Below are 22,062 nucleotides of genomic sequence, written 5' to 3' on the forward strand. Positions count from 1 at the left end.
TTTTTCTTGTGAGGTTTTAGAGATAGTATTGAACTGCTAGTTTTTTTGACATAAGATCCTAATACTTTTTATCATTCAGTCTTTGAAGAGTACATTAAAAATTTTCGGTAATATAAATTAATACTCATAAATACTTAGATGCTAAATGTTCGGTATATGTTAAATACAGGGTTTATACTAAATGTTCCAATATTTCTTGATGCAAAAATGAATTTCAAGGTTTGAGAATTTATTGCATTCCCTTCTCTGATTACTAGAGATTTCCAGGTATCCCATCATAAAGTATATTTGTGGCCTGGACTTTTTATTATAGAACATTTTGATATTTTATGTTCTGCTTTGTAACTCATCCTGAGTCTCTTTGAGTTAACAAATTTTAAGAGTGTTCCAGCCTGGTCCTTTTTAAGCAGTGCACTGTAAACGTTAACGTGCATATGTAATCACCTAACTATCTGGTTAAGATGCAGAACCTGATTAAATAGTTCGCAGTAGAATCTGAGATTCTGCATTTCTAACAAGTTCTCATGTGATGCTGCTCCTTGTCTTTGAACAAAACTGTGAGTAGCAAGGCTCTGAATAATCTGTGGGAGAAGTAAAAAGATCTGAATCCTGTCATTATAGGCTGGATGTACCTGCCTTTTTTTTCCCCTTTGCCCTGATAACAGTTGTAGGTTAGGGATTCTGATTGGGCTTCTGCAGTTGTTAGCTTTATGTACAAGAAAGGAAAGAAAAGAAGGGCCATTGAACTTTCTTAGTCTTTTAAAAATTTTTATTGAAATATAGTTGTTTTACAATGTTGTGTTTCAAGTGTACAGCAAAATGATTCAGTTATATATTATACCTATTCCTTTTTAGATTCTTTTCCATTATATGTTATTATGGGATATTGAGTATAGTTCCCTGTGCTGTACTGTAGATCCTTGTTGGTTATCTATTTTACATATAGTAATGTGTATATTTTAATCCCAAACTATCCCTACTCCCCCAAATCTCTTAGCCCCCTGCAAATTTTTATTTTCTATATGGTGGTTGTTGACACATGGTCAGTATAGGTTGGATATGTTCTTTACCCTGTGTTTAGCTTCTTTCTCTGAATGTCAGAGAAAATGGAAAATTTAATTTGAATATGTGGTTTTACAACTCTAATTCATTTTCAGGCATTGATCAATATGACAGAGATAGCATCATAAATGATTTTAAGAATGGGACCTGCAAACTTCTTGTGGCTACGTCTGTTGCTGCCCGAGGCCTCGATGTGAAGCATCTGATTCTTGTTGTAAACTATAGCTGCCCCAACCATTATGAGGATTATGTGCACAGAGCAGGACGGACTGGAAGAGCAGGCAACAAAGTAAAGAGAATTGCTTTTAAAGTTGATTCCCATTATGTTAAAATATAAGTGTTTCTTTAGGACTTTAAAGTGTAGATAATAGGAGTTATGGGGAATCATCAGAGTATAGGGATTAGTTGATGTCATTTATATATATAAACATGTCTTTTTTTTTTTTTTTAGAGTTCTAGGACTTTTAATTTGTCCCAAAATTGCTGAAGCAAAAAATGATAAAACATTCTGCTTTCCTTTACACCCCCCCAACGCAGAAAAAAAAAAAAAAACAACAACAAAAAACAAACAACAAGTCTTAAGTGCTGTTAAAATTGTCAGATACCTACCTGTTCTCTATAGGCAGAGAGTGTTAACCACTTGTGTCCCCAGAAAGGTATTTTTTCCCACCTAAAAATTTCTGTATGTACATTACATGTATATAGTTCAAGAGCTTTCATTCCTTTTTTTAGAATATGGGATCATAAACTATACTCAGCCCAGACCTATCACCCCTGTCCTTAGCCCCATACAAATGTATATTATTTGCTTTTTTGACACCTGTATTCTGTTGAGTTTTAACTCATTGTTTTTGAAAGCAGCAGAATATTCCTTTGTTGGAAGCACTGATGGTGATATATTTGGTATGATAACCATGGACATTTCTACATATGAAAGCAATAATATTATTAATAGGTTATATTTATGGAGTATTTATTAAGTGCCCAGCACTGTTTTAAGTGCTCTATATATATCTTGTTTTATTCTCACAAATTCCCTTTAAGGTCAATAATATTACTGCTTTAAACAGATGAAAAAAGTTGAGGCACACTGACATTGAGTTATTTGCCAAATTTACACAGCTCATAAGTAGTGATGGCATTCTTTTAACCTGAGTTATTCTGTGGATTTGGGAGATTTTTTTGTGTAGTTAAAATTGTAACCTTTGTGGGTCACACACAGTCTCTGTCACATCCTATGTGCATTTGTGTATACAACCCTAAAAAATGTAATTCCACTTTAGCTCATGGGCTGTATAAAAGTAGGCCAGGGGTCAAATCTGGTGACTAGGTGAAGTGAAGTGAAGTGAAGTGAAAGTTGCTTGATCGTGTCTGACTCTTTGCGACCCCATGGACTATACAGTCCATGGAATTCTCCAGGCTGGAATACTGGAGTGGGTAGCCTTTCCCTTGGGGTTGATCCCTGGGTTGGGAAGATCTTCTGGAGAAGAGTAACTTTTAGGTACTCCTGAAATAAAATATTAAGGCTAGTTTTAAAATTTATAAGAGTTCACTGGTAGGATAGAGCATTTAATGAAGATGGCAGTCTAATTGTAATTTGCTTTTCCTCTGCTTACAACTCCAGTCTTTTCTCTTACCTGAACCAAAAAGCTGTTGGGGACACGTGAATACTTAGGCATTAGAGAATTGCAGGGAAGTGATGTAGTTGACTTCATTTTTTATTTGAAAACATATCAGATATATGTGTGTATATTTGTATATCTTTTAACTGGTCTTTAAAGAGTATGGGATGCTATATTCTAGGAAGTTAACAGGTTAGCTGGGGTAGAGGGGTACAGTAGGTAGTAGAAGAAAGGAATGCAAGCAGACAGGGAAAAATAGGATGTGTTAAAATTAATACTTACAATGCAGTTGTACATTTATGTAAAAATCATCAACTTATGTGATTTCTCTTTATGTATAAAGGAGTTAGAAATTTTCTAATATTTTTACAATAAATATTAAACTTAGATATTAAGGAATTTAGTAAGTCTCTATTGTGATCTTTAAAATTCTTTTTAGTGGAGTAGTGGAGTTGTCTTAAAGAGGGTATATTAGGTGACTCAGATTTCATCTTACTTGTTTTCTAAGGAGGATTCATCTTGTTAGTGTTTAATTAATTTAAACTTTTTCATTGTTTACTAGGGCTACGCATACACTTTTATCACAGAAGATCAAGCTCGGTATGCTGGAGACATAATTAAAGCCCTTGAACTGTCAGGGACTGCAGTGCCACCTGATCTAGAGAAACTCTGGAGCGATTTCAAAGATCAACAGAAAGCTGTGAGTTTTTTTTTTTTTAATAACTTTTCTTATTTTTATACAATTCACTGTATTCTAAACCTTGAGTATTAATACCAGTAAATCTTGATAGTATTATTTTCATTTATCTCTTTAGATAGAAAGGGAAAGGACTGAGAACAAAAATCCTCTCTTCAACTCAGTATTTTTGTAGTGTACATACAGAGCTCTTTATTTTTTTCTCACATACTAAATAAAATGTTTTTGTTGCATTGTCATACCCCACCTTGAAAACTATTTAATTGCCATAAATTTCTGAACATTAAAGTTTTTCACTATGAATTTAACTTTCTTGTTTTTCCTTGAAAGGAAGGGAAAATAATTAAAAAGAGTAGTGGGTTCTCTGGTAAGGGATTCAAGTTCGATGAGACAGAACAAGCTTTGGCTAATGAGAGAAAGAAGTTACAAAAAGCTGCTCTTGGTCTGCAAGATTCAGATGATGAGGATGCTGCGGTTGATGTAAGTATTGTCCTAAAGCCTTATTCTTACCAGTTGAAGCAGTTGTTCGTCTTGTACTGGAAGTCTTACCCTAGGCTTGTTTAGGCAGCAAATTACTGGAAACTTTTTGGTGGGTGCGCTTCTCAGTTTTTTTGTGTGTGTGTGTACAAATGTATTCACATATGCCCGTAGTTTTGTATTTGCATAAAAATGAGGTCATACTGCTTTATAATTTTCTTTACAATAATAGTCCTATGTTAAAATCTTCCCTTAAAGGAAATCCACTCTCATACTATTTTTTGGCTACGTTTCATTATATGGATGTTCTACAGTATGATCAATCAAATCCCTATTTTTGAATATTTGGAAACAAATACTACTTAGAATATATATTTGTTATTATTTGGAGTATACTTTACTGTACTTCATTGCACATCCTTGAACACTTAACCTTGCACATTCATCAGATTAAGTCTTGAGGAAGAGTGTGTAAGTGTATAAATGGAATTGCTCAGTCAAAGGGTATATCCAAATTTGGTCTTAAAACATTGTTAGATTGTTCTCCTGCAGGGTGAGTACCAGCTTGTATTCATACTAACAGTGTATAAGGGTGCCTGGCTCCCTGTATTTTTAACATCATTGGTACTAATATTGTTTTAAATACTTCACAATTTGATTATTATAGAACATCCTTATTAATAATTGTTGTTGTTACTTAGTTGCTAAGTTGTGTCCCACTCTTTTGTGACCCCATGGACTATAGCACACCAGGCTTGTCTGTCCATGGGATTTCCCAGACAAGAATACTGAAGTGGGTTGCCGTTTTCTTCACCAGGGGATCTTCCCGTCCCAGGGTTTGATAGTGAACATTTATGGCATGGTGCTAAGTTCCACGTCCTGTGCCAAGTGCTTTACAGGGATTATTTCATTGACTTCCTCACAATAGCCAGAGAAGTGGATACTCAAAGCATTCCCTTTTTATAATTGAGGAGACTGAGGCTTAGAAACAAATAATAACTTTTTCAGGTTTGTGTAGCTATTTAAAGCCCATTTTCTTAGCTTATAGTGTTGTTTGTAACACGGTGAAGAGAGACCCTAAGGACTCAGCAAGTTAAGGGTTTCTTGGAGTATGCTGTGGAACCCTAATCCCAGAGCTTGAGCTTTAGATGTTTTCATTATAAAATACTTTTGGAAAATCTGGTATATTCCACGATTAATGGTATCCTGTCAATGGGTATGAAAAGACATTAATAAAATTATTTTAATTCTGAAATCTTCCAACATATTTTTTATTTGATCATAGAATTTTTTTTTTTTAATATACTGCATTAAACCTTGGCTCAGAGCACAACTTAAGAATTCAGGAATTTAGTCTTTCAGGAAATGACCACACTGGCTGTTAAACACAGGAACCAATGTCTCCTATTAATTCTAGGCCTTTTTTTTTTACTAGTATACCATATTGGCTTAAAATTCAGTTAAGTCAATGTATTTAGGTTATCTGTTATGGTATAATAGATCAGTCCAAAACTTAGGACTTTATTGTGGGACACAATAAACATTTATTACCTACTACTCCTGAGGGTTAGGAAATCGGGAACAGTGTAGCTAGGTAACTTACTTAAGGTCTTACTTAGGGTCTCATGAGGTTGCAGTCAAGCTGTTGTTCCAGGTTGCAGTTATCAGAAGGCTTCACTGATGCAGGCCCATCTTCTTCCAAGATGGCTCACTGATTTCACTGTGGGATGCCTCCGTTCTTTCCTCTGTATTTGTGTTCTTACAACATGGCAGCTGGCTTCCCAGATTGAGTGATCCAAGAGAGAGCAAAGAAGAAGGCTTAGTACCTTTTATGACTAGTCTCTGAAGTTATATGCTGGCTTTTCCACTTAAATTTTGTCTATTAGAAGCAAGTCACTAAATCTAGCCTACATTTAAGGAGAGGCTCCACCTCATGAAGGGAAGAGTATCGAAGAATTTCTGGCTTTGTTTTTAAAACCACTTCAATTTTTTTGTTATTTAAACATTTTTAAAAAATCTCATAATAAAACATTAATTTTTCCCCCTTTTGTTAAAATCTTATTATAATTTCATTAAAAAATTAGAGCAGTAGTAAAATGCTTTGTGTTTAATCACTCAGTCATGTCCCACCCTTTGAGGCCCTGTGGACTGTAGCCTGCCAGGCTCCTCTGTCCATGGGGATTCTCCATCCAGGCAAGAATACTGGAGCAGAATGCCATGACCTCCTCCAGGGGATCGTCCCAACCCAGGGATTGAACCCAGGTCTCCCACATTGCAGGTGATTCTTTACCATCTGAGCCACCAGGGAAGCCCAAATCATCTTCTACCTGAATAAGGATTTGAACCCTGGAGCCTTGAACCGTCAGGTTAAAAGTGATGCTCTACCAATTGAACTATCTGGGCTCTCAATAAATTAGAATAAAATTAAAAATTAAATTAATTAAAAAATACTAGAGCAATACTAAAATGAATAAAGTCAAAAGTAAAGTTATCCCTGTTACCTAACACTGTGTGCATTCCCCATTCCTAATTTTATGCATTTGTTTTGGATTTTAATGTCATATGTTCTGTTTAAAAGAGTGTTACTAAATTAAAGGTTAGTTTAAAAGTAATTCATAGCTCAAACACCTTATTAGATAACAAATGCTTTAAAAAGAAGGTAAGTTGTCTGTTTCCATTTCAGTAAAAGTTCTTTCTAAATTAACCAAGTTAATTTTAAAACGCTGAAAAAGTTTTTCTTTGCATTTGAGATTTGAAATACTAGCCTAATTCCTGCATATGAAGGGATTTGCCTTCTTTACATGGTAGTGTTAGTATTCATTTTGGGGCAAAAGACATTTTTAAAAGGAAATGCTTATGAGATACAAGTGGCTAACCTGAGGATTACACGGTGGCAGTAGGACTCGTGTGACGCCTGGAGAGCAAGGATTGTCAGTATTGCTCTTGATTTCATGGGGAAACCCACCTTCATGCCTTTCCTTCCTGGGTTCAAAGAAATAAAACAATAAAGGTTTTTCCCCCTGATTCTCTTACCCTGTTTTTTGGGTAAACCCAGTTGCATTTTTGGAGTTGGAAAGAATTTTAGGAGGTAACCATTGGCTGTATTTTTAGTTGTCCACTGGTCTTGAGTTATTGCCCTTCTTCCAGCCTCTTTGATTACAGTGTATATAATTTGGCCTCAAGGCCTGGGCTGCAGAGCAACTTGGCTGCATCCAATTGGCTACTCTGTTTTGACAGCCCCTGTTCTTCGTTTTCTGAATTGGGATGTATTTTCTGTAATACTCAGGAGTCTGCTGAAGTGGTTCTTGCAGCACTGTATCTCTGTTTCTTTCTTTCCTTCCTCCCTCCCCTTGCCCCTTGTCCTCCCCTCACCTCTCCCTTTCTTCTTACCCCTCCCCTCCCTCTCACCCTCTCTAAATTGGTATTTTTAATTAGATTTTTACTAATGCTTTTTTTTCTTGTTTAGATTGATGAGCAAATTGAAAGCATGTTTAATTCAAAGAAGAGAGTGAAGGATATGGCAGCTCCTGGAACATCTAGTGTGCCTGCTCCCACTGCAGGGAATGCTGAGAAACTGGAAATTGCAAAGAGATTGGCTCTTAGAATCAATGCTCAGAAGAATTTGGGCATTGAGTCTCAGGTATTAAGTAATTTGTTCCGAGTCTTAATACTTTTTGTAAGTTATTTGATTTAAATGCTTTTTAAATTGTATCAGCACAAGTGAACAAGAAGTTGTTTTAGATTTTGAGGTAATAAGCATTTAACGTTTGAATACAGAATTCTTTAATTGTTGACCTTGGTTGATTTCTCTAGCGTGATTAGCTGAGGTCTTAGTGCCTATTCTGGAAGGCATGTTAACCATAGATAATTTTATAGAATAGTTTTCCGAGTGACCTTACCAAAATCCTAAAGAAAGAACTCTCTTTTTCTTTCTTTGTGTTTACTGGTGGATTATTGACGAAACAAACAATACTGTGGAAGTACAGACACCCAATTATATAATTCAAACTAACATGAGTTTAGACAATGGGAAACTGTTAAATATTTTACTTGCCATCTTTCTCTTGGGAGTTTTTTGGTTAACTTAATGCTTTTTGTAGTTGATTTACAATGTTGTGTTAGTTTCTGTTGTACAATCAAGTGATTCAGTTACACACACATATATATATATGTATCTTTTCTCTTTTTTTAAAACTTTTTGTTTTCTATTGAGATATAGCCAGTTAACAAACAATGTTATGATAGTTTCAGGTGAACAGCAAGGGGATTCAGCCGTGTATATATACATGTATCCATTCTCCCCCAAGCTTCCCTTCTCTCCAGGCTGCCACATAACATTGAACTGAATTCCATGTGATTTACAGTATGTCCTTGTTGGTTATCCATTTTAAATATAGCAATGTGTACATGTCAATCCCAAACTCCCTAACTGTCCCTCCTCCCCTTCCCCCCTGCAACTATAAGTTCATTCTCAGAAGTCTGTGAGTCTGTTTCTGTTGTATAAGTTCCTTCATTTGTATCTTTTCTTTTTAGATTCCACATTAAGGGATATAATATGGTATTTCTCCTCTGACTGACTTCACTCAGCATGACACACTAGGTCCATCCATGTTGCTGCAGATTGCATTATTTCATTCTTTTTAATGGTTGAGTAATATTCCATTGTACATATTTACCACATCTTCTTTATCCATTCCTCTCTTGATGGACAGTTAGGTTGCTTCCATGTCTTGGATATTGTAAAATGCGCTGCAGAGAACATTAGGGTGCATGTATCTTTTCTGATCATGTTTTTCTATGGAAATATGCCCAGGAGTGGGATTGCAGGGTTATGGTAGCTAGGTTTTTAGTTTTTTAAGGAACCTCCATACTGTTCTTCATAGTGGCTGCACCAGTTTACAATCGCACCATCAATGTAGGAGGGTTCCCTTCTCCCACATTTTGTTTAACTCTTTCCTGCATTTTATTTAACTTAATTTTTAATCAGGGTTAAATTTTCATAGCATTCCCAAAGAACAGTTTGTTAATGTTGACAGTGTTTAAGATTTTGAGTGGTTGAGGACCTGCATGACCCTGTGTCCAATAGTTGTATGCAGGTTCAGGTCTGCAGTGCCCAAGTGGAATGACCAAGCTAGAGGCCAGTGGACTGACCTGATGAGGCAGCCATAGTCAAGAATCAGAGCCTTGGGTCTTTGAATCTTTTTTAATCAGTGAGTTACTATGAAGTGTTTACTCAAGCCTGTGCCTCTTGTGAAAACAGGGATGCAGCACTTCACCTACTATTCTCTTGTGGTGTTGTTACTAGTAACTTTTGTGAAATCATATGGCTATAACTTTTCACTGTTTTTGGAAGAGCTTGTGGTGTGAGTCATGTATTACCCACAGAATTACCTCTGTATTAGATACATAGTAAAATTAATTTCAAATGTTAAAATATGTTGCGTAAAGATATTTACAATAATTTATGGAATGTTGGCTTTGTCCATGAGGGGAAGAGGAGTTCAGTGGTAGTAGTGGGCAAACATACTGATTCAGAGGAAACCCATAGTAGCCACAAGGTATGTAAATGATTTTAGAAATATTATACTGTATTTGATATCAAGAGTTACCTAATGTTCAGTAGTGTTTTTTAATATAGACTTGGGTATTTAGTTTTCACATCAAGTAAGGCAGATATATGAAACTTTCTATTATAAATATATGCTGTTAAATTGCCCTGTGGGTCAGACTCTACATGCTTTTAGTTAGTGCTTTCCAGAGGAGAGTTTGTGGTGGGATCTTTGGTCTTGTCTCTACCCTCATTTGAGATTTGACTGTAGGTCTTCTTTCACTGCAGGATGTAATGCAGCAGGCCACCAATGCCATTCTCAGAGGTGGCACCATCCTGGCTCCCACTGTGTCTGCAAAAACCATTGCAGAGCAACTTGCTGAAAAGATAAATGCCAAGCTCAACTATGTGCCTTTGGAGAAACAAGAAGAGGAGAGACAGGACGGTGGGCAGAATGAATCTTTTAAGAGATATGAGGAAGAATTAGAGATCAATGACTTCCCACAGGCAAGTAGCAGATTTAAACTTTTTTATTGAGTAGAAACCCTGTTTCTAGGAGTGAAAATACCTCATTTAAAACCTATGAAGGGTCTTCCCTGATGGTCCAGTGGTTAGGAATCTGCCTTCCAATGCAGTGGATGGGGGTTCCATCCCTGGTCAGGGAACTAAAATTCCACATTCTCCAGGGCACCTAAGCCCTCAAGCTGCAGCTAAGACCTGACACAGCCAAGTAAATAGATAAATAAAAAGAAAAAACCATGAACATTTTAATGGCTGCTTTACTTTTTATTTAGATGCAGAGACAACACTGGAAATTTCATTTTTATGATTACTTTCTAGGTACATTAGAATCTAAATGAATTTATGATGAAGATGTTGATTAGAATTTTAATATTGACAATAACATGATTTAGCTAACCTATTCTTTTAGGACCTCAGGTTTTTTTAATCCTGTTGTAAAGAGATTTCTTCTCCCCCCAACTCTTTTCTTTCCTAGACCGCTAGGTGGAAAGTTACCTCTAAGGAAGCTCTGCAGAGAATCAGTGAATATTCTGAAGCTGCAATTACAATCAGAGGAACGTACTTCCCACCTGGCAAAGAGCCCAAGGAAGGAGAGCGGAAAATTTACTTGGCAATTGAAAGTATGTACTGTTGGTTCAGTTTCCATCTTGAGTTTGATCAAAGTTGATAATAGATGTAATAGACCCAGGGAAACTATGAGGTCAGTTCTAGAGAGGACCGAGAATGAGGAACACCTGTTAAAAAGTTTCACCGATTATTTGTGGTCTTTATTCAGAAGTTTAGTATATATAGAGGTGAGTGATCTTTGTTGGGGACTCTTTCATTTTTGACAATTTGGTCAAATTGAAAATGACTAAAAGAACACATGTATTTTTGGGACTAGTCCAGTAAGTCCTTATGCTTCCAGTAAGTAGAACATTCTGGCCAAAGTTAAGGTTAGAAAGTAAATCAACTATATTAATTCCCTTAATGCTTGTTTACCCAAGCAGATATTGCCTCTGATTTTATGCCTGTAAATTCATACATGCCATTTTTAGAAAAATAGAACAATTAATACCACAGCTTAAAGGCTGTAAGTAATGAGTTATCTAAGAGTGATCAGGTGTGGTTTTTAACCTTACCTCATACATTCATAAATGAATTCAAAAGACAGTTTCTATTTTTATTTTTTTCCTAATGTATTATATATAACATAGTAGGACAACTTATCTCCTTTCTTTTATATTTACTTTTAACATCTTTATAATAGATTTTTAAGAATAGGCCAGCCACAGCTCCATTTCATTTATTTCATGAACTGAATGTTTATTGAATACTGGTACTGGAGCTGTGAGGTAGTTTATTCCATGTGCCGTGTAACTCTAGAGTCTGCATACCTCCTGCTTAGATGGTTACAGTGATGCCACTCCCATGCCCTGTACAATCTCAAACACCGGCCTAGTCCATTGAATCATACACATCCCTGCCAGCAGGGAAATGATCTCGGTCTCACTTCACCACTCTGTAGCTCTTTACTTGCTTTGTTTCTCTTCACGGTACTCATTACATAGATGTTACAGTATATTTATACTTGTTTCTCTCTGCCCTACTCAAGCTCTGTGAGTGCAGTGACTTATCATTTGCTGTATTCCCAGTGTTCTACACATGGTAGGCACTTGATAAATTTTCTGAAAATGCATCTGATTAAGCTCTAGAGCTACTTCTTTTCTGCACAGATAATATTATTTGACAGGCATAGGCATATAATCTCTCTAAATCTGCACTGTCCAGTGAAAACTCTGCTGGCTCTGGAATACTCGAAGTATGGCCAAATGTGACCAAGAAATGTTAAATTTAGTTTTTATTAACTTACATCTAGAAAGCTACATGGCTGATAGCTACTGTATTGGCTAGCTCAGCTCTAAAGTTTGTGTTGAAAGATCAGTGGAAATATAAACTGAAAATATATTGTAATAAGTTAGTGTTTTCTTGTTATATTTTGACATTCCTTTGATTTTTGTGAAGACTATAACTTTTAGGTAAGTTTCTTACTGAAATAAACATAAGTTAAAACTGATTTAAATATATATAGGACTGATTTTTAGGGTTTCTTTTCCTAACCAAAACAAAGATAATTTTCATATGTGAAAGTAAATTAGTATTGTGCCTGTTTACTTTTTTTTTTTTGGTTATCTAAATTGTTTTTGTGTGACTTGTTAACATGACGACTACAAGAAGAGAAATGCATGTGCAGTGTGCATCCCATCTACTCTAAGTAAAAGTTATTTCCTGGTCAAAAATGCTTGATAGGATCAGAGTAAGTTATAAAACAGAAAAGTTTTGTTACCAGGATTGAGTTGGGATTTTGTTTTTTTCTCCTTTAATAAGGGTTTGCCTGGTTGATGTAAACTTTTGATTAGTTTCTGAGTTCTGATAAAGTTGATTTTATCACTTTGTGCAAATATATTCAGTGTTTTGTGGAGGTTAAGCTTTTGAAGTTCCCTCCTATGCCATTTTCACTGATACCACTCTCACTTTTGTATCTTTTAAAATTAATAATGATGAATTGCAGTAAAGGAATAAAACTCAGATACAGCCTTTATGTTTTCCATGCTATTGATACTCTACCATTACTGTACAGGAAGATCCATACATATTTCAACTGATGTACAAAGAAAGTGGGTCCAGAACTAGACAGATTGCATTTTTTGGTTTGTGATTGTGACTTTGAGAAACTGGATCATCAGTTAAGTTCGGTTCAGTCACTCAGTTGTGTCTAACTCTTTGCGATCCCGCAAACCGCAGCACACCAGGCCTCCCTGTCCATCACCAACTCCCGGAGTTCACCCAAACCCATGTCCATCGAGTCGATGATGCCATCCAGCCATCTCATCCTCTCTAGTCCCCTTCTCCTGCTGCCCTCAATCTTTCCCACCATCAGGGTGTTTTCAAATGAGTCAGTTCTTCGCATCAGGTGGCCAAAGTATTGGAGTTTCAGCTTCAACATCAGTTCTTCCAATGAACACCCAGGACTGATCTCCTTTAGGATGGACTGGTTGGATCTCCTTGCAGTCCAAGGGACTCTCAAGAGTCTTCTTCAACACCACAGTTCAAAAGCATCAATTCTTCGGTGCTCAGCTTTCTTTATAGTCCAACTCTCACATCCATACATGAGCACTGGAAAAACCATAGCCTTGACTATATGGACCTCTGTTGGCAAAGAAATGTCTCTGCTTTTTAATATGCTGTCTAGGTTGGTCATAACTTTCTTTCCAAGGAGTAAGCGTCTTTTAATTCCATGGCTGCAGTCACCATCTGCAGTGATTTTGGAGCCCAGAAAAATAAAGTCAGCCACTGTTTCCACTGTTTCCCCATCTATTTGCCATGAAGTGATGGGACCAGATGCCATGATCTTAGTTTTCTGAATGTTGAGCTTTAAGCCAACTTTTTCACTCTCCTCTTCCATGTTCATCAAAGGCTCTTTAGTTCTTCTTCACTTTCTGCCATAAGGGTGGTGTCATCTGCATATTTGAGGTTATTGATATTTCTCCTGGCAGTCTTGCTTCCAGCTTGTGCTTCTTCCAGCCCAGCGTTTCTCATGATGTACTCTGCATATAAGTTAAATAAGAAGGGTGACAATATACAGCCTTGACATACTCCTTTTCCTATTTGGAACCAGTCTGTTGTTCCATGTCCAGTTCTAACTGTTGCTTCCTGACCTGTGCATTAATATTTCAGGTCAGGTTTTTAAACAGTACCCTTTTATATATCCTGAAAGACTTTTGCCCTGCCAGTGACTCAGTGTGTTTTTGAATCAGGTGACGCTGTTCCTTTTATTGCAAGGTTAAATGGGGATTGCTGGCATCTTGATGTTCAAGGAGAAGAAATTACATTGACATCTTTCTGTGCTTGGAACTAGACAGCTCTCTCTTACTATTGTATTAGGCCATACAAGATGTCGTTCAGTGGAATCTGATGATAAAACCTTGGTAAATATGGAGTCATCCTTGTTTATTCAGCTTGAATATGATAGATGTCATTTAAGCAAAACCAGTATTTAATTTTTTTGTAATAACATACAATATTTTAAGTATTTCTAAGATTTCAAAATCAGTATTTTAAGTGACATTGTTTTAAAGAGGTAAATCAGAGATTATTTTTTGCTTTGAAAAAGATTCCTCTGTAATTTATTAAAGGTAATTATGCTTATTTAATGTAGTATAATTAATGTATGCCAGGTTTAATTTGTATTAACTTTATAAGAACACATCTACTGTACTACCAAATGAAGTGAAATGAGAAGCCACAGCTTCTGCCAGCTTTTCTATCTATCTACAATGGTTCTGGGTGCTTTCCACTGTGAACTTGTACTTAGGAAGTAACATCTAATTTTTATAATCTAAACAGGTCTTTCCCTCCCAGTAACAAGATAACCTTGTTAAGAGTGAATCTTGAAAATTCTAGAGACATAAAGATGCTAAATAAGGGCTGGAGATTGGTAATTAAAATGATCTAAAGCTTTGAGAATTTTCATAGATGATTAGATTTAAATGATCTAGTTTTTGAAACACCAGCCGAATCGACTGAACACTAATGGGATGAAAACAGGTGTTGTAAGGAGCCTAGTGTCATCTGTTTCTGGTTCTGTGATTGGAGGGGCCCCACTGCCTGGCTCCTTAGAGGCTCCATGTGGCCCAGCAGCTCCAGGCCTCCCACCAGGCAGTGGGAAGGAGAACAGGAAGGACGGACGTGCCTAGCCAGCCTGTATAATTTATAGCCTGTTTTGTGACCCTCTCTTTTTACTGGTGGAGAATCCCTTAAAAGCAGCCAGAGTTGTTTTGGGACCAATGAAAGGAAATGCCTCTTTTTCATGACAGCTTATAAACATATGTAACCCATTACCTAAAGAAGCTGTATAAGTCAATAATTTAAACCGGTGCAAATGGTCAGGTTCTAACTAACGCAGGAAAATTGCTCTTCTGCTTTGAGCTGGATGAGAGTATCATTTTCCTTATTTTTAAAATAGCACAGAGTGTCAAGCTGCACACCAACTCATGCCAAGTAGCATATTTTCCTTCTGAATTTTGGGTTTTTAAATACTTTTCATTCTGGCTCAGCTCTTAATTCTACCCTTGGCTTCACATGCATCCACCTCTCTTCCCTTCCAGCACCCACAGCTTTAAAATGTTGTGGTCATTGGCTTGTGGAGGTGGGGGTCTTAGATTAGATTAGATATGTTGCTGTGACTTCATAGCCATAAGCATGTCTCTTTTCTTCCTGTTGTTAAACTGTTTCTTCTTTCTCCTCCTCCTCCTCTTCCTCCTCTCCCCACAGCTCCTCCCTTCCTCCTTCTCTGTCCTCTGTGGGTTTGAAAAAGTTATATCTAATAAGGGGAAGAATTTTATCATTTCTTGTGAATTGTTTTCCATATTTGATTTTTCTTATAAAAATAAAAAAAACATAGTTCTCTACATTACTAACCCCGGTTCTTTTATTCTTTTGACATTCTCTCACTCCTAGTACTTAACCTCTGGTCTCCTTTGGTCCAGCGCTTTTCCTTTTATAGGTGTGCACCAAGTTCCCTCTCTAGACTTGCCTGCCTCCTGGCATTGTCCCCTGACTTCAAATCCTTCCACGCCTATCCTTGATGGAGCTCTAATCTCCATCTCCTCTACTTCTGCTCCTTGTTTCCGTTGGTCTTACTAACGTTTCCAACTTGGTGTGTCCCATGAGAACCTCCGCTACAATGATGTCAGTTAACCACCATCACTGCTTATAATAACACCTGCTCTTCCTCTTGGATTCGGTATCTCCTTTATTTTATTTTATTTTATTTTTCAATTTTCTTTTCTTTTTTTTCCATTTATTTTTATTAGTTGGAGGCTAATTACTTTACATCATTGCAGTGGTTTTTGTCATACATTGAAATGAATTAGCCATGGATTTACATGTATTCCCCATCCCAGTCCCCCCTCCCACCTCCCTCTCCACCCTGTCCCTCTGGGTCTTCCCAGTGCACCAGGCCCGAGCACTTGTCTCATGCACCCAACCTGGGCTGGTGATCTGTTTCACCCTAGATATACATGTTTTGATGCTGTTCTCTTGAAACATCCCACCCTCGCCTTCTCCCACAGAGTCCACAAGTCTGTTCTATACATCGGAGTCTCTTTTTCTTTTTTTGCATATAAGGTTATCGTTACCATCTTTCTAAATTCCATATATATGTGTTAATATACTGTAATGGTCTTTATCTTTCTGGCTTACTTCGCTCTGTATAATGGGCTCCAGTTTCATCCATCTCATTAGAACTGATTCAAATGAATTCTTTTTAATGGCTGAGTAATATTCCATGGTGTATATGTACCACAGCTTCCTCATCCATTCGTCTGCTGATGGGCATCTAGGTTGCTTCCATGTCCTGGCTATTATAAACAGTGCTGCGATGAACATTGGGGTGCACGTGTCTCTTTCAGATCTGGTTTCCTCAGTGTGTATGCCTAGAAGTGGGATTGCTGGGTCATATGGCAGTTCTATTTCGATCTTTTAAGGAATCTCCACACTGTTTTCCATAGTGGCTGTACTAATTTGCATTCCCACCAACAGTGTAAGAGGGTTCCCTTTTCTCCACACCCTCTCCAGCATTTATTGCTTGTAGACTTTTGGATAGCAGCCATCCTAACTGGCGTGTAATGGTACCTCATTGTGGTTTTGATTTGCATTTCTCTGATAATGAGTGATGTGAGCATCTTTTCATGTGTTTTTTTGCCATCCGTATGTCTTCCTTGGAGAAATATCTGTTTAGTTCTTTGGCCCATTTTTTGATTGGGTCATTTATTTTTCTGGAATTGAGCTGCAGGAGTTGCTTGTATATTTTTGAGATTAATCCTTTGTCTGTTGCTTCATTTGCTATTATTTTCTCCCAATCTGAGGGCTGTCTTTTCACCTTGCTTATAGTTTCCTTTGTTGTGCAAAAGCTTTTAAGTTTCATTAGGTCCCATTTGTTTATTTTTGCTTTTGTTTCTAAAAGTCTGGGATGTGGGTCATAGAGGATCCTGCTGTGATTTATGTCAGAGTGTTTTGCTTATGTTCTCCTCTAGGAGTTTGATAGTTTCTGGTCTTACATTTAGATCTTTAATCCATTTTGAGTTTATTTTTGTGTATGGTGTTAGAAAGTGTTCTAGTTTCATTCTTTTACAGGTGGTTGACCAGTTTTCCCAGCACCACTTGTTAAAGAGGTTATCTTTTTTCCATTGTATATCCTTGCCTCCTTTGTCGAAAATAAGGTGACCATAGGTTCGTGGATTTATCTCTGGGCTTTCTATTCTGTTCCATTGATCTATATTTCTGTCTTTGTGCCAGTACCATACTGTCTTGATGACTGTGGCTTTGTAGTATAGTCTGAAGTCAGGCAGGTTGATTCCTCCAGTTCCATTCTTCTTTCTCAAGGATTACTTTGGCTATTCGAGGTTTTTTGTATTTCCATACAAATTGTGAAATTATTTGTTCTAGTTCTGTGAAAAATACCGTTGGTAGCTTGATAGGGATTGCATTGAATCTATAGATTGCTTTGGGTAGTATAGCCATTTTGACAATATTGATTCTTCCAATCCATGAACACGGTATATTTCTCCATCTGTTTGTGTCCTCTTTGATTTCTTTCATCAGTGTTTCATAGTTTTCTATGTATAGGTCTTTTGTTTCTTTAGGTAGATATACTCCTAAGTATTTTATTCTTTTTGTTGCAATGGTGAATGGTATCGTTTCCTTAATTTCTCTTTCTGTTTTCTCATTGTTAGTGTATAGGAATGCAAGAGATTTATGTGTGTTAATTTTATATCCTGCAACTTTACTGTATTCATTGATTAGCTCTAGTAATTTTCTGGTAGAGTCTTTAGGGTTTTCTATGTAGAGGATCATGTCATCTGCAAACAGAGAGAGTTTCACTTCTTCTTTTCCTATCTGGATTCCTTTTACTTCTTTTTCTGCCCTGATTGCTGTGGCCAACACTTCCAAAACTATGTTGAATAGTAGTGGTGAGAGTGGACACCCTTGTCTTGTTCCTGATTTCAGGGGAAATGCTTTCAATTTTTCACCATTGAGGGTGATGCTTGCTGTGGGTTTGTCATATATAGCTTTTATTATGTTGAGGTATGTTCCTTCCATTCCTGCTTTCCGGAGAGTTTTAATCATAAATGGATGTTGAATTTTGTCAAAGGCTTTTTCTGCATCTATTGAGATAATCATATGGTTTTTATCTTTCAATTTGTTAATGTGGTGTATTACATTGATTGATTTGCGGATATTAAAGAATCCTTGCATTCCTGGGATAAAGCCCACTTGGTCATGGTGTATGATTTTTTTAATATGTTGTTGGATTCTGTTTGCTAGAATTTTGTTAAGGATTTTTGCATCTATATTCGGTATCTCCTTTATTACATTTTAGTTTCTTTACTTGTAACTCAACTCTTAGCATCTTACTTTGTTCTTCTTCACTGCTCACATCTAATCAGAAAAAACGTTTTGGTCATTCTACCTCAAAAATGTGTTTTCAGGATGATATGAACACAATCCTGTGAGAGCACTGAGGGAAGAAACACTTAACCCCACCTGGAGAAGTTAGGGAAGATTCTTGGAAGAAATGCTATTTGAAAGTTCCTCTGATAAGACTACTTCCTAATGTACTTATTTTGCTGTGATATTGTTCCAAGTTTGTTTTTCTAGTAGCCTACAGGATCACACAGAGCATAGATGAGTACTTTGTGTAATGAATCTCATACAGTATACCACACATGATGGGTGCTTCTTGAATTTATATACAAGTGTCTCCAGCCTCCCTTATCTGTTTGGCTGTTTTGCTGTGTTCTTTCACACACTTTTTTCTTTCCACCATACTTTACTTCTCTTACTCTTCGGTCTTTAAACATGCCTTTCCTAATCTGTACCACTTCACGCATGATTGATTCCCTTTGTAAAATACTTTCCCTGTCATCTCTCCTCCTCCAACTTTAAGACTTTGTTCAGATGGCACATTTCTGAAACATTTGCTGACTTTAAAGAACATAATAAACATCCAATAAGTATTTGTTAAATAACTGAACCTAGGAAAGTGTATTTTCCTTTTCCTTTTTCTTCTTCTATTTTGGACAAATTGCAAATCATTTTTTCTTTGCATACCAATATACCAAGAACTTGTAACAGGAGTACCTCACTGACCTTAACCCTCTAAGCAGTAAGCTCAGTGCTCACATTTGAAACTCTTAAAAGTAATCATAATAATAAGCAGCCATGATACAATGTAGATGATGTTCCACCAGGTGTTGAAAGACTTTTCTTGGAAAGTAGTACAGTGTTCCTGAAAGTTACCTACAGTGTTTCTATTGGATCTCAATGACTCTGATAAACATCCAGTGTAATTCCAGTAATATGAATAATGTTCTCCACTCACTCACCAGGTGCCAATGAACTGGCTGTGCAGAAAGCGAAGGCAGAAATCACCAGGCTTATAAAAGAAGAACTGATCCGATTGGTGAGTGAAAACCTCAAGGACTTGTTTGTTCTAATAAATGTTTTATTTAGCCATTTAATAGAAATACAGCAAAGTAGACAGATGATATAGTTTGATGAATTTTCACGAACTGAGCACACTGGTGTGATCACTGCCTAGATGAGGAAGTAGAGCATGTTACCAGGATCCCAGAAACCCTGCTCATGTTCCTCCTTGTTGCTGTTCATTGCCCCCAAATGTGACTTTCTGACTTTCAACATCATAGATTAGTTTTGCCTGGTTTTGAACTCCGTATAAGTGGAATCAAATGCTGTGGACTCTTCTGTATATTAAGTTCTTTCTCTCAACATTACTTTGAGGATATCAATCCATGTTTTTACATATATCCGTTATTATTTTTGTGGCTGTATAGTAGTTAACCCCGTGGATTTACCACAGTTAATTTATGTTTCAGATTTTGAGGTCATTTTAGTTTTGAGTTTTTATGAATAACACTTCTCTGAACATTCTTCCATGTCTCTGTTGTACACTTCAGTATATTTTTCTTTTGAGTAAATGCCTCCAAGTAGAATTGCTAGTTACAGGGTACATATAGTTTAGCTTTAAGTTGGTATTGCTAAGTAATTTTTCAGAGTAGTTATACCAGTTTACATTGCTTTTGGCAGTGTATGAAAATTCCAGTTTCTCTACATTTTTGCCACTGTTTTTAAACTTAAGTGTTTGTCAGTATTTTAAACTTAGGTATGGACTTAATTTGATTTTGAATATAGACCTTTTATAGACCACCTTTCCAAAGGAGGCAGACACCTTCTTGTAAATTCTCCCTACAGTGTGTACATTGGGATGAGGATCCTTTGAAAGGAAACTTTACAAAGAATGTGTTTTTTAGGGCTTTTCTAAAATTTCCCTTACAGAACATTCTTTCGATGGATAAAAATAATTTAAAGGATGGAATGTAAACAAAGCAAGAGGAAAGAATAAAAACAAACTTTGAATCAAGTGACTTTTACCAAGGAGTGATAGAAAAGAGCGTGGCCACTGTTCAGTCGGTTCAGAACCGTTGTTAAGGAGTAGTTGAGGGAACACAGAGAAATGATTGTTAAATAGTTCTTTCTTTCTCACTCAATAATATTTTTTTTTCAATAATATTTTTATTTTAAATATCTGATAGTTGTATAAGTTTGTAAAGGAAAACTTAACGTATTTTTTTTCCCTTTTATTTCCTTTTCCTTTTACTAATCATATGCCTTTTATTTTTTCTTGTAGCAAAATTCATACCAACCAACAAATAAAGGAAGATACAAAGTCTTATAAAACATCTGGGAAAAACTTTTACCTGTGCTGGTCTGTGATAAATGTGGCAGTTGTTGTCTTCAGTTTACAGTGTATTTTAAATTAAGATTTTTAAAATTCTGTCTTGCTGATTTTTTTTTCTTAAGTATAAGAAACCAGTATTTGTTAACAAATCTTCTTTCTGCGAGTACCCGCAGAATTATGAAACTCTTATTTAAAGCAGGCCTGTTTTCATTAAAGTGTCCTTTAATATAAAACTTAAATATCAATATTTTAACTATCTGGGTAATATTCCAGAAGTTTAAGACAATTAAAATATTTGAACTTTCCACTGAAGATAATAAACTATAAAAGTTGCTAAGGGGTTGTTCACCTTATCTTCTTGCAATGAAATTGTGATCATCTCCTCAGAAAAGGTAAAATTCTCTAATTTTATGTCTACCTTGAGCTTAAATCTTACTTGAGTCAGTAGAACAATATGAACTGGATATAAGAATGTTGCAATAGAATTTTTACAAAATGGGCTCAGAGCTTTTGTTTCAGTTTTTATCATCTTATAAGGGTCATAGTTGGACTGCTTTTTGGTTTTGTTAAATTAAAGTTTTGTAGTATAAGAATTTTTCACGTTCCTTTACACTGCTAAGAATTTTAGTATTGACTGCTTTTACGTTCCCTTCACAACCTCTGGCTCTGTGCCTATCTACTAGCTCTTTTATAATCTTCCTGAAGTGAAAGTGATTTGTCACTTGTAAATATGAATATGATTGTTTTTTCCCGGTTAAAGTGTTCATTTATACAGCTGTACATATAAACACCCTACCAATTGATTTTTCTTCAGGATTATTGAGTAGGTTGTGAATTTTCTTTTTTTAAAAAAAAAGCATGACACCCACATTTTAGACAGACTTTAAGCATTTCTCAGTGAAATTTAGTTGACAAAGAATCATAAATTATATTTTTGAACCTTGATATCTATTTCCTGAGTATCCTAATTTAAATTGTGATAATTGGATCACCTAATGTTCAGACTCCTGGTGTGTTAGAACTTCATGTGGTTGTCAGTCTTTGAAAAAATAAAATTTTCAGGAATTAAATAGTTGTATTTCTTAAAAGATACAGAAGTTCCTTTGAGTATTCTTGACTTAGAGCTTTTAAAAACAAAAAAACCCAAAGTGTATTATAGCTGTTAAATTATTTCAATAGTATATTAGATGGTTAAAGTGACAGGAGGTATCAGTCATGATTTCTTCAATTTGAAGTTATCCTTACTGAAAATCTCAGGTATATTCTTGAATCTCTCACATATCCACTTTTTTACTTGAGGAAGAAAACAGATAAAACACATGTAACAATAGAA

The 22,062-nt window shown here is 36.1% G+C and overlaps 1 protein-coding gene across 2 annotated transcripts in view; it reads left to right on the top strand.

Moving 5' to 3' along the window:
- The window catches only part of DDX46 (DEAD-box helicase 46), a 53,566-nt gene extending 31,767 nt beyond the window's left edge, over positions 1 to 21,799 (top strand). The window contains exons 16-23 of one of the 2 annotated variants that reach the window (XM_020908020.2): positions 1,158 to 1,351; positions 3,247 to 3,384; positions 3,712 to 3,861; positions 7,325 to 7,501; positions 9,695 to 9,913; positions 10,404 to 10,548; positions 19,360 to 19,433; positions 20,679 to 21,799. In XM_020908020.2, the coding sequence (XP_020763679.1) occupies positions 1,158 to 1,351; positions 3,247 to 3,384; positions 3,712 to 3,861; positions 7,325 to 7,501; positions 9,695 to 9,913; positions 10,404 to 10,548; positions 19,360 to 19,433; positions 20,679 to 20,726 (1,145 nt within the window). In that variant the 3' untranslated portion in view covers positions 20,727 to 21,799. The remainder of the gene's footprint in view (positions 1 to 1,157; positions 1,352 to 3,246; positions 3,385 to 3,711; positions 3,862 to 7,324; positions 7,502 to 9,694; positions 9,914 to 10,403; positions 10,549 to 19,359; positions 19,434 to 20,678) is intronic. The other variant, XM_020908021.2, reaches the window with a different exon arrangement.
- Positions 21,800 to 22,062: the final 263 nt, after the last annotated feature.

The sequence above is a fragment of the Odocoileus virginianus genome, chromosome 3, assembly GCF_023699985.2.
Source record: "Odocoileus virginianus isolate 20LAN1187 ecotype Illinois chromosome 3, Ovbor_1.2, whole genome shotgun sequence".
Classification (NCBI taxonomy): Eukaryota; Metazoa; Chordata; class Mammalia; order Artiodactyla; family Cervidae; genus Odocoileus; species Odocoileus virginianus.